The sequence below is a fragment of the Nannobrachium achirus genome (genome assembly GCF_963921795.1).
Source record: "Nannobrachium achirus genome assembly, chromosome: 1".
In the NCBI taxonomy this organism is placed as follows: domain Eukaryota; kingdom Metazoa; phylum Chordata; class Actinopteri; order Myctophiformes; family Myctophidae; genus Nannobrachium; species Nannobrachium achirus.
In genome coordinates this window covers 81,912,053-81,924,057 of record NC_137810.1, presented here as the reverse complement: position 1 = coordinate 81,924,057, position 12,005 = coordinate 81,912,053, and the positions used below count along the sequence as shown (strand labels likewise).

Genomic DNA, 12,005 nt, shown 5'->3' with positions numbered 1-12,005 from the left:
GCATGCTTTCAAAATCAGAATCATATTTAGAATACCAGCTGCAAAACTCACAAAAATTGCCCTGTGAGTCTGACTCTTTCCCCTCCCTGTGTCCACGGAAAGGCAATCCAAGTTTAGACAACAGACAACAGACATCAACCACTTTGCACAAATAAGATCTGTTCTTCTCACAGTAGCTTTATGACTATCTGATAGTTTAGCTGCAATAGAGCCTGTAGATGTGCTCTTTTTAAAGTTGTCCCATTTAATGATGCAGTTCTTATGGCCTTCAGATATTGCGTGTTTGTCCAGTTTAGAGCCCAGCTTACTCCAGTCACTCACTCCATCCTTACAAAATGAATCCTTGACGCTGCTGTCATGCTGGAACTGCCGGCAGGGAAAACAAAAGACGGCATCCTTTGCAATAGAATATTCCATCCATGGGTGCTTATTGCAATAAATGGTGGAAAAAGATCTTTTGCTTTTTCCAATCATTTTTTGGGGGGAATTCAGATAGAACAGGTTGCTTGTGTTTTTCCCCAAGATCATCCACCGAAGGCCCCGCGGCCTCATCCGCGGCCTCATCCACTCTAACTGATGGCCCGCAGCCTAGCGGCTGCGGGCCTGGCGGCTCTGCTGGGGCCGCTGGTATCTCGGCAGAATCTGCTGCTATGGTCGGGACCGGCTGCTGTTGGCTGCCGTCGTCAGGCGGCTGCGGCTCCTGTGTTGGCGTTTTACGCTTCAGAAATGGACGGATATCCATGTTTGCTGCTGAATTTGTTTGAGCTATCAGTCACGCTACAGGTACACACCACAGATATAAAAAGCTAGATACCTCGTCCACCCACTGCAGTTGATTGGAGCGACCCGTCTCGCCTTGGTGGGCTCAAAAGAGGAAGTGTCGAGGGCAGGCTGCCACTCAAAAACACTACTGGCCAATCACAACGCGTCTTTTCCGGGACTTCCATTCAAACCTGCCCACCGACCTTACGCACACAGAAGAATTCCAAGCCTGTCAATCAAAAATGCCCACCAAGGCGAGACGGGTACCAGTGAGCCGGAAGAGGCGTCGACCTTTTTATGTCTGTGGGTTCAGGTAGGAAGAGGGCGGACTCACTTACTTCCGTCTTCCATTCCATCGCACGTGAATGTCACATGACATGACTAGGCCTCAGGGCCGGTTCTAGGGTTCAGGTGGCCCTAAGCAAGATTATTTTAGGTTGCCCCCCACTGACGGACGCGCGCACTTATTAAGTGTCTTTGAATCGCCAAAACCAAAGTTATAAAGTTATAAATAATGTCTTCTTCTATCTAGTAGAACATGTGGTGTCTGTTGTTAGCACTCAAGCATGTATCTACTAACTACACACATAGGGTTGCCAACTCCCAGAGATTCAAATATGGGATACATCTTGGCCGCCCGTGGGCGGCCGGAAAAAAAATGGGGGTTTTGAGGGCCGGTCAAAACCCCAGAAATGCATAGAAATCTGCATTTTGGCACAGATCAGACAGTTCTACCTATAACACACAATAAAGTTTACAATGGAGGTAAAACATTATTAGATCATTCTCTCTGGTTAGTTAAAAGCTATTAAAACAGAAACATGTAGGCCTATGCTCTAATGAAAAACATTTCAAAACCAAGATATAACTATTATAAGATATAACTATTATAATACATATCTATTTCTAGACACTGTTTCATTTGTCCAAAAACATGAGTGTAATGTTGTAACAAGAAAAAAACAACAATTGATTTGAATCAGATTCATACAAAACATCACACACCTTCATCCTGTGTTCTTTTGGTCTCAAATTATAACTTGTAGGGCTATTCAACTCTACAGTATGTGGCATATTTTCAATTCTGTTGTGTCTTTTGTGAGATCTTAATTTTATTGCACATTAAAATAATAAGTAGCATTTGGATAGGGTAGGAGTGGGCAACTTAGATGATGGAGAGGGCCACTATATTTCACAATCACTCCAGAGGGCCACAATGCATATTGTAAAAAAAAAAAATAGATCTACAAGCATTGCGATGATCCATTATTTTCACAATTTTTTAAATTGGAATCCTGTATTCTTTTTAGCAATTTTCGGAATTTTCTGAATCCTGAAAAGTAACATTATTATTTAATTTCAAATACATTTATATGTTCGTATGTTAACTTTATGAAATGCAAATACATTGACAAAAAAGACTATAGTGAGCAGGTTGGGTTAGCGCCCCAGCCTGTGTCTTCCGTGAGGAAGAAGCCCAACAAATCCACGGTGAGGCCTTTAGGAGGGCCATTCAACTGCAGCAGCTGAATGGAATGTTTGGATTGGGGTCTGGTGCAACGCACAGGTTCTGAACCTGGTGAGAGCAGGGGAGGACCTGGTGAGACGTAGGAGGAGCCCGGCCAGGAGTCAACCCATAGAGCCTAGTTCTTCCACGCGCCAGAATGGTACCCCCAATCCCGGCAGAGTAGTTCCGGTGCAGCACATTGAGTGACCCTGTCTTTCCCTAATAGGACTGATCGTGGATAGCTACTGGGACGTAAGTCGGGACTTGATCAACCCCGGCTGGGTCACCTGGGCGAGGGTGTATGATGTAGCGAGACCCGAAACACCCGTCGACCCCAGGCTACATCACTGATGATACGTCCCAGTTGCATCCTTGTGATGTTTTTTACACTAGCACTGGCCATTATGCTACTATTATAGACTGAAGTAATTAAAGTGGGTAACAGCTGAAATCAATAATATATCAGTATTCCGATATTAACCTGCGGGTCTTGGCCACATGTCGAGAGGGCCACTTCACACTCACTCCACAATGCATATAGTGAAAAATAGCTGATCTACAAGCTCAAAACGCATTGCAGTCTTGGTTGTGGCCCTAAGCGACCGCTTATGTTGCTTATGCCAGGAACCGGCCCTGCTAGGCCTACTCTTAAATTAAATTATTACAAAACAACTAAACATAATAGAATTCATATGTATTTCCCACAATTGTTTTATTTTTATTGATAGTTAAAAAGTGCAAGCAAAAAATATATTTTATTGAACATGTTTTGTCTAAAGTGCACAAGTCTGCCCGCCTGTCCCCCTGGCCATTTTGAGTGCTCTCCTTTTTTTCATTGGTTGAACAAATGTATTTAATTTAAGGTAGATATTTGTTTTGTAGAAAGCAATATATTTTTTTCTAAATTAAGAGATGCTTATAAAATTTGGTATTTTTCCTTCTTTGATGTGATGCTATACACTATTAATATGAAGACTAATTTAGCTGTGGACCTCCTTGAACCCCCTCAAGGACCCCTGGGGGTCCTCGGAACCCCACTTTGAGAACCACTGGCCTTTAAATAAAGACAAAAAGTAGTAGGATGAAAGATTAGACCTGCACAATGCCTCTTGCTAGTTCAAGACAATCATGTATTAGAGCAACATTACAATTTACTGCAATCCCTAACTTTTTGTCTCCACCAGCTGAAAGGCATGGGGAGAGATTCCGTTTTCGCCCCTGTCCGTCCGTCCATGTGTGAGTGTCTGTGTGTCTGTGCGTCCGTCCATCAGGTTTTACCAGCTAATCTCTGGCGCCGTTGGCCTGGTCACTGCCAAACGGTGCACACACACTCCCTGGATACCAATTCAGAACCTCTGCCCCACGTTTTTAATTCACATGGGCCTGTTCTAGCGCCACCATGAGGCAGACTTTTGCAAAAATAACTTTTGCCAGTACTCCTGCAGATTTTGTCCAAAAATCACACAAATCGGTAGACATCTCTACAGGCAGCTTGTGATTACAGAGACATTCTGCATGCACATTCCCACTAGCTCAAGGAACAACCATTCTTTTCACATTGGCCTGTTATAGTGCCACCAGCAGGTCGACTTTTGCCAAACACATTTTTGGATCAAAATGCCTCAAATCATGCATGCAATCATGTCACATTGCCGTTAAAGGCCAAAGAAAACATGACACCCTTTTCACATTTAGCTACGTACCACCAGGACCTACCTGACCTGGTGGAGACCTGTGCTCGGAAGAGCACTGCTTCTAGTTTTTTTCTTTTGTGAACAGGACATTATTTTGACCACTCTGGAGTATAGAGTATGTTATGTTATGTTCCTGTGGTCAGGTAGGACACCTACAGGTTGAAGAGGGGTACTGCAGTAACTAAAAACAGAAGGTAATAAATCCATGCTGGAACATGAACCTTAATCTGATTGTATTGAATGTTTCCATTTCCCACAAAAGAATATTAAAAACTAAGTAGGACAGTATGAGTCACCAGAAAAAAGGATGTTTTTGATGACTTTATCCTGGTTAAAATGGAGTTTGAAGTTACAATGGGTGTGTATGGGGACGGGCCCAGACAGCATAATGCATTTCATATTAATCACACAGCTGATTAGACTTAATGAGCTTGACCTGAGGATTTAAAGTATACCACTATAAAGGAAACTGCAAAGATTTGGTTGTATTCAACATTTATTTTTTATAAAAGTAGAAAAAAGGTCCACAGTAAATTGGAATTGTCTGATGGATATAAACATATTTGGTAAAATAATTTGTGACTCTCCCTCTGGCAGAGTCACCTTCCTTTGTTGCAAAGAACAAAAACAAATCACGCAACAAATGCTTCACACAAAATTACAATAATGCATAAGTAAAAGCAAAAACATGGCAATAATAATAATAAAAAACAGTAATAGACACTAGGACAGTGCAAATTGATTGTCATACAAATTATTGCAATCAATGATTTGTGTATTTGGCTTTGGACATTGGAACATATAAATGAGACTTGCCTTTTAGGCTTTGTAAATAAAAGTTGCACAGAACATAAAAAGGTAAATGGTGCATTTATACAGCGCCACCTACTGCTCATCAGGAGCAACTGGGGGTTCAGAGTCTTGACTTAATTATACAAATAAATGACTGACAGTGACTGCGACCAATCATCAACATACATAATGGACTACGTCCAAAAATACAACAACCTCTTAACAGACACAAAGCCCTGAAGACGTCACATGACTCCTTGCTAGGGTCTTCAACAGGGGGTCCGGGACCCCCAGGGGGTCCTCAGAGTTACTACAGGGGGTCCTCCAAATCTTTGTGTGATAGAAGCTTTTTTTCTCCTTTTTTATATTAACCTTTTCAAAGCCATGGGGAGGCCCTTAATGTTAAAACCGTACTATATCGCACATCCCAGCAGGGAGTCTCAGCCACGCCGTACTTTCCCGGACTTTGTCATTAAAACCGGAATAAATGATTTTGATCCGAAAATCGGCGATCGTCTAACCTTCCCTAGTCACCACTCGTGCATTGATAGCTCATGCACGGTCTGACATGAAGCAGAGGTGACGTCAGCTCCTTTCCTTCTCCAAGGCTACTCCCAGCCATTCGTTTGCTGTCTGTACCCTGGTGCTCCTACAGCAGCCATGCTAGGGGCTATTTTAGCGAAAATTTTCAGTTCTGCTTTTGAGTCACACATGGATTATTTGCGGGGACATTTACGTGAAGGGATCGCGCACGCGAAACGCACGGGGAGATCGATGATCGGCCAAAACCCCCATTCTATCCCAACGGAGAACCAGATAATCACGGTGAGTTTATGACCTGGGTAAAAAAAAAAAAAAAAAACAACGGCGCTGTCCAAGAAGGAAGGGCGGCGGGCTCATGTTTATAAACATAATATTATGTCTCAGATCACAATACAATAATAGAAATTTCACGGCTAATCTACCAACCACCATTCTATTTCGGACGGCAAAGTGTTAATCACTTCTTGAACCCTAGCGTACATATTCTGATAACTTTAGCCAAAAATAGCAGATCTACAAGCTCACGGCTATTTTCGGCAAAGAGCTTTGGTGTAGAAGAGAAAAAGAGCAGACTAAGTACAGAGCGAAAGGTCACGTTTATTAAGTGTTGACAGGTCAAGTGGTTAAATATCTGAAAACACAAATTGACATGAAACCAAAATACACTGATGATTGTGCCGTCAAACAATGAAACTATATAGAATCTATGGGTTGTGGGGGTCCCTGCTTCATCTCTCTCTCAACTAAGGGGTCCTTGGCCTGAAAACGTTGAAGACAATATACAATACCCTGTAAGGCAGGGGGCCTTACAGGGTATTGTTTGGACAATAAATCTTCCAGTGGAAGTTATGCTAAACATAAGCAACAACGTCACGTGCAATATAAACATGGAATGCATTTTTAAACGTGAGTGCAGTGACCACTTATCCATTGCATCATATGGGCGGTGGGGTTCATTTGGTGCAGACCTGCGCCTGCATTGTTAAGGCATCTATAGAGACACACGGGAACCTACAGATTCACACCCACAATTGAGACAGTGACACCACTTGGGGTAAGGGAGAACGGTGCACTGCAAGCCAGCCCATAGAAGTCAAATTGCAATTCAACTGTAGTTCGCCTACTTTTAAAATAATCCTACATGAACTGAAGACAATATTGATGTAAAAATATGTTTCCAAATGTATGGACTGTCTTAGTCAACATACCTTCTTGTTTTCTAAATAGATGAAGTGTTTAACATTTAATTTGATACTTGAATGTGTTAGCCATACAGAGCAGAGGGGAGACAGTAGACGGAGAACATGTCTAGAGCACCGCAGTGTGACATTACATTGCTTTGATAATGTAAACATATGTTTTCTCATGCCAATAAAGTTCTTTGAATTGAAATTGAACATTGATTCTATACAGACACACGGACGCCTACACATTCCAGCCCACGATTGAGACACTCCCCCATTTAGTTTGAGTCATATTTTTGTCATCTGATTTTATTTTAGTTTTAGTCGACTAAAATGTTATTTGGCGGCCATGATGGCATGCCTGATTTTATACTTGGTTGTGTGCTGAAAATAGCAGATCTACAAGCTCACAACCTGTCGCGCTGCGTCACGTTGTGAGCTTGTAGATCGTCCATTTTCAGAGAGCAACACCCGAGCGCAACCAAACATAAAATGACTTGTCTTTTAGTTCTACTGGATCTCTTCTCCACTAATAGTCCCTCCCTGACATTTTACGAAATTGACAATTCTATATTTAGTCTTAGTTTTAGTCATCATAGCTCAGTGTTTGTTTAGCTTTTATTTAGTCAGTGAAAAAAGGAAGTCGACAGACATTTTTCATCATATTTTTAGTCGGTGAAATCAACACAACTTTAAGTACATTTTGATGCCAATACTTTTGCACTTTTACTTGGAATTCTGGACTTTTACTTTTATCAGAGTATTTCTATGTTGCAGTATTGACTGTACTGTAGACATATAAAATATAAATATATACATAAACTATGTTGCTGTTGGCTGGAAACCTTGGATGTCCAAAATGCTTCCTGTGTTCAAACACATCCATAACAACCATATTGGTTGATGTCAACTCATCAGAGACATTATCTGTCCTCACAAAGACACACTGAGGAGGAGGAGTAGGGGTCAAGCCTAAACCCAGGGTAGAGTGGTTCAGTGAATGAGGACTGGAAGGTGTAAATGTGTGTCAGTGAGTCCAAGGACACGTCATAGAAGGACAGAGTCCCGGCAGCATGGTCTACATACACTGCTACTCTGTTGGAGCCAGAGGAAACACCAGGGAGAGAAGTGGTCCTACTATTGTGAGAGACACAGTAAAAGCCTCCGCCTCCCCAACAGCCCAGACTCCAGGACAGATCATTGTGCCCAAGTCTATTAGGACCCTCTCCTCTCCTGCTGATTCCTCTGTAAGCCACTCCTATCCTAACCTCTCCACTCGTCTCTACCTCCCAGTAACAGCGTCCAGTCAGACCCTCTGTACACAGAACCTGATCCCACTTATCATCAAATCTGTCCTGATGATCAGGGTATGACTGAAGCTCCTCCCTCTCTGGCCGAGTCACCTTCCTGTTGCTCTCAGACAGACAGAGTGTTCTGCTCGCTGTGTTTGGATCCAGTGTGAGACGATGGAAGTCTGATGAGAGAACAAGACAGGAAACATTACAAATATTTAATATTTAAAAAGTATTAAAATATTCACAGAGAGAGAGAGAGAGAGAGAGAGAGAGAGAGAGAGAGAGAGAGAGAGAGAGAGAGAGAGAGATTGGTTTACAGTAACTGAGTACACAATAAGTTAATGTTGTGTAGTTAAAGTACTAATACCAGAGTATTTGTATTACTGGATACTTGTGACTTTCACTACATTTCAAAGACACATATTGTACTTTTAACTCCACTACATTTGTAGGAAGAGAAAACATTTATTTATTATGAATTATTATGCCCTATGTAGTTTTTTTCATTAAAAATAGCTTGTAGATCGGGTATTTTTATTATGATTGATAGGCTATTAGTGTTGATTTTGTCAACTAAAACTATGACGAAAAATGTTTGTCAACTTTTGTCACTGTGTGAAACTAAATAAAAACTAAACACACATTTAAGACTGAATTTACTGACAATTTTGTAAAAATAAATAAAAGTAGACTAAAATGTTAGGGAGGGACTAGTGGAGACGAGATCCAGTAGAACTAAAAGACAAGTCATTTTATGTTTGATTCTGCTCGGGTGTTGTGCTCTGAAAATAGCAGAATCTACCAGTAAAGCAGGTTGCACAGTGCTGCGTTTTTCGGGCCGAATATCGGGGTGAATTTCCGAGCGTGTGAATAAAAAAATCAACCTCACGTTATGTCAGTCACGTTTGCACACTGACGCCCGTTTCGCGCACCACTCTGTCCCTTGCTCTCTCTATCTCTCTCTCTCTCCTTGCCCTGAAAAACGCATTTTGCAACGAAAAACGCAGCAGTGTGCAACCAGCTTAAGACTCCCTAATGGGGAGATAAGCGACCGTCAGGTCACATGTATACACCAGGGGCCGTGGAGTGGAGCAGTAGTTTGTAGATCGGCTACCTTAGACTATTTTCCCATATTTCTTTCCCAGCGGCGTGGGGGTCTGCGGGGTCCGCGAGGGTCCGCCGGGGTGCCCGAGTTACGGCCTTTTTATTGGGCTGCAGTGTCTGCTGCTAGGTGGCGGGGGTCTACAGGTAGGTGGGGGGGGTCCACAGGTAGGTGGCGGGGGTCTACAGGTAGGTGGGGGGGGGGGTCTACAGGTAGGTGGTGGGGGTCCACAGGTAGGTGGCGGGGGTCTGCCGGTAGGTGGTGGGGTCCACAGGTAGGTGGTGGGGTTCCGCCGGTAGGTGGTGGGGGTCTGCCGGTAGGTGGTGGGGGTCCACAGGTAGGTGGTGGGGGTCCACAGGTAGGTGGTGGGGGTCCACAGGTAGGTGGTGGGGTTCTGCCGGTAGGTGGTGGGGTTCTGCCGGTAGGTGGTGGGGGTCCACAGGTAGGTGGTGGGGGTCCACAGGTAGGTGGTGGGGGTCCACAGGTAGGTGGCGGGGGTCCACAGGTAGGTGGGGGGGGGTCTGCCGGTAGGTGGTGGGGGTCCACAGGTAGGTGGCGGGGGTCCGCCGGTAGGTGGGGGGGGGGGTCTGCCGGTAGGTGCTGGGGGTCCACAGGTAGGTGGCAGTGGTCCACAGGTAGGTGGGGGGTCCACAGGTAGGTGGTGGGGGTCCACAGGTAGGTGGTGGGGGTCCACAGGTAGGTGGCGGGGGTCCACAGGTAGGTGGGGGGTCCACAGGTAGGTGGTGGGGGTCCACAGGTAGGTGGCGGGAGCACTTTTGCATCCGTTCTGGAGCACCAGGAGTTGGTGGTCCCCGGGAATTCCCCGTGAGCAGCTCCGTTGGGGTGGTCATTTGGTCATCTTTGCACTTTTTGGCAGCGGCGCCAGGGGGTCCCTGGAGCTCCGGGGGTCCTGGAGGTTGTGGTTTGGCAGGCAAGGAGTGTGTGTGCAAAGTTTAGCATGGATAGGGGTAGAGATATGAGTAGGGCAAAAGTGTAACGTGACGTGACGTGACGTGACGTGACGTGACAGACAGACAGACTGACTGACAGAAGGACGGACAGACAGCCAGTGGAGCTTTTCATATAGCATATCTACAAGCTCACAACGTGCTGAGATGCAGCGCGTTTTGAGCTTGCAAATCTGCTATTTGTTTGAAAAGCCAAATTATAGGCTTTAAGTGGTTCTGTGTGTATTTTTTATGTATTTATTTTATTAATCTGAAAAGTAACTATCAACTAACCCTGTCAAATAATTGTAGTGGAGTAAAAAGTACAATATAGGTCTGTAGCCAACTGAAAGGAGGAGACAGTGGCCCTCATTTATCAATGGAGTGTAAAAAACAGTAATTCTTTTTTTCCCAAATATTGCGTAGGCCAAGTTCAAGTGGCATTTATGAACACTTCCTAAAGACACACCTGGAGTACATTTGATCTCAGCCTTGATAAATGCCCAGGCTGAAATTTAAACACGCCCTTAAATATTCTTGAAATGCCCGACTTTACGGCCAGAACAAGTGGAATGCGTCCTAACAACGAAAGGAAAGCTAATAAACTTCCCTTCATGTCCATGTCCCACACAAACCACACACACACACACACACACACACACACACACACACACACACACACACACACACACACACACACACACACACACACACACACACACACACACATAGGAGTGGAGCCTATAAGCCTATCACTTTTACACTATAATTGTTGTGTTCAAAAGTGATTTTCTTTTTCATGAATGTGTTACTAGTTGTCATTACAAACACATCCATGCCTTGGTTGTCCCACACAAGCCACCACAATCTCATAAATAATGTTTTGGGGTGAGCATTCGGCACAAGTGCCAATCAAAGTGACTGCACTGGCCAATCACAGGGCATCTTTTCCGGGACTTGGCAAAACACATAAAAGCATAACATCTGTTAGCAGAGTGTGATGGCTTGTGTGGGACGATGACATGGATGTGTTTGTAAGGACAACTAGTACCACATTCATGAAAAATAAAAACACTTTTGACCACAACAAATAGTGTCAAAGTGATAGGCTTATAGGCTCCACTCTATGCTATGACAGCTGCTGGGTTCTGCTGGGGAAACTGGACAACAGGGGAATTACTGCCTAATAGACCCCATGGACAGTCTTTTTGGATCAATATAAGTAGGAAAATGAGCCTAGAAGTGATTTAGGGCGGAGTTGTCCTTTAACACTTTGCCGTCCGAAATAGAATGGTGGTTGGTAGATTAGCCGTGAAATTTCTATTATTGTATTGTGATCTGAGACATAATATTATGTTTATAAACATGAGCCCGCCGCCCTTCCTTCTTGGACAGCGCCATTGTTTTTTCTTTTTTTTTCCCAGGTCATAAACTCACCGTGATTATCTTGTTCTCCGTTGGGATAGAATGGGGGTTTTGGCCGATCATCGATCTCCCCGTGCGTTTCGCGTGCGCGATCCCTTCACGTAAATGTCCCCGCAAATAATCCATGTGTGACTCAAAAGCAGAACTGAAAATGTTCGCTAGCATAGCCCCTAGCATGGCTGCTGTAGGAGCACCAGGGTACAGACAGCAAACGAATGGCTGGGAGTAGCCTTGGAGAAGGAAAGGAGCTGACGTCACCTCTGCTTCATGTCAGACTGTGCATGAGCTATCAATGCACGAGTGGTGACTAGGGAAGGTTAGACGATCGCCGATTTTCGGATCAAAATCATTTATTCCGGTTTTAATGACTAAGTCCGGGAAAGTACGGCGTGGCTGAGACTCCCTGCTGGGATGTGCGATATAGTACGGTTTTAACATTAAGGGGCTCCCCGTGGCTTTGAAAGGGTTAATGACAGATATCCTGGAAACTAAGGCCCCGTACATATGGTAACGCTCTGTAGAGAAAACGGCGAGGTCCCGGGATATTGCCGTTGCGTTTTGCCTTTTTTATCAAGCGTTCATATGAAGCCGAAATGATGTAGTGTCCATGTCACCGAGTGAACGGCAGAAACGCAAGAAGCAACAACGCACGTTAGGCTTTTTCTTTCCTATAAATAGATATTGAATACCCTCCTCAAAGTTGTAGTTTGGTGGCTGAGCGGTTAAGGCATTCTGTTTTCGGTCCATGAGCCGC

General features: G+C 44.2%; 1 protein-coding gene across 1 annotated transcript; it reads right to left on the bottom strand.

The window, feature by feature from the left end:
- Positions 1-6,251: 6,251 nt before the first annotated feature.
- LOC308290175 (stonustoxin subunit beta-like) lies at positions 6,252-11,998 on the bottom strand (the record flags this gene model as incomplete). Its single annotated transcript, XM_080731950.1, has 3 exons — positions 6,252-6,289; positions 7,420-7,956; positions 11,941-11,998. 3 exons carry the CDS (start codon positions 11,996-11,998, stop codon positions 6,252-6,254), a joined length of 633 nt encoding a protein of 210 aa, XP_080588076.1.
- Between the last annotated feature and the right edge of the window lie 7 nt (positions 11,999-12,005).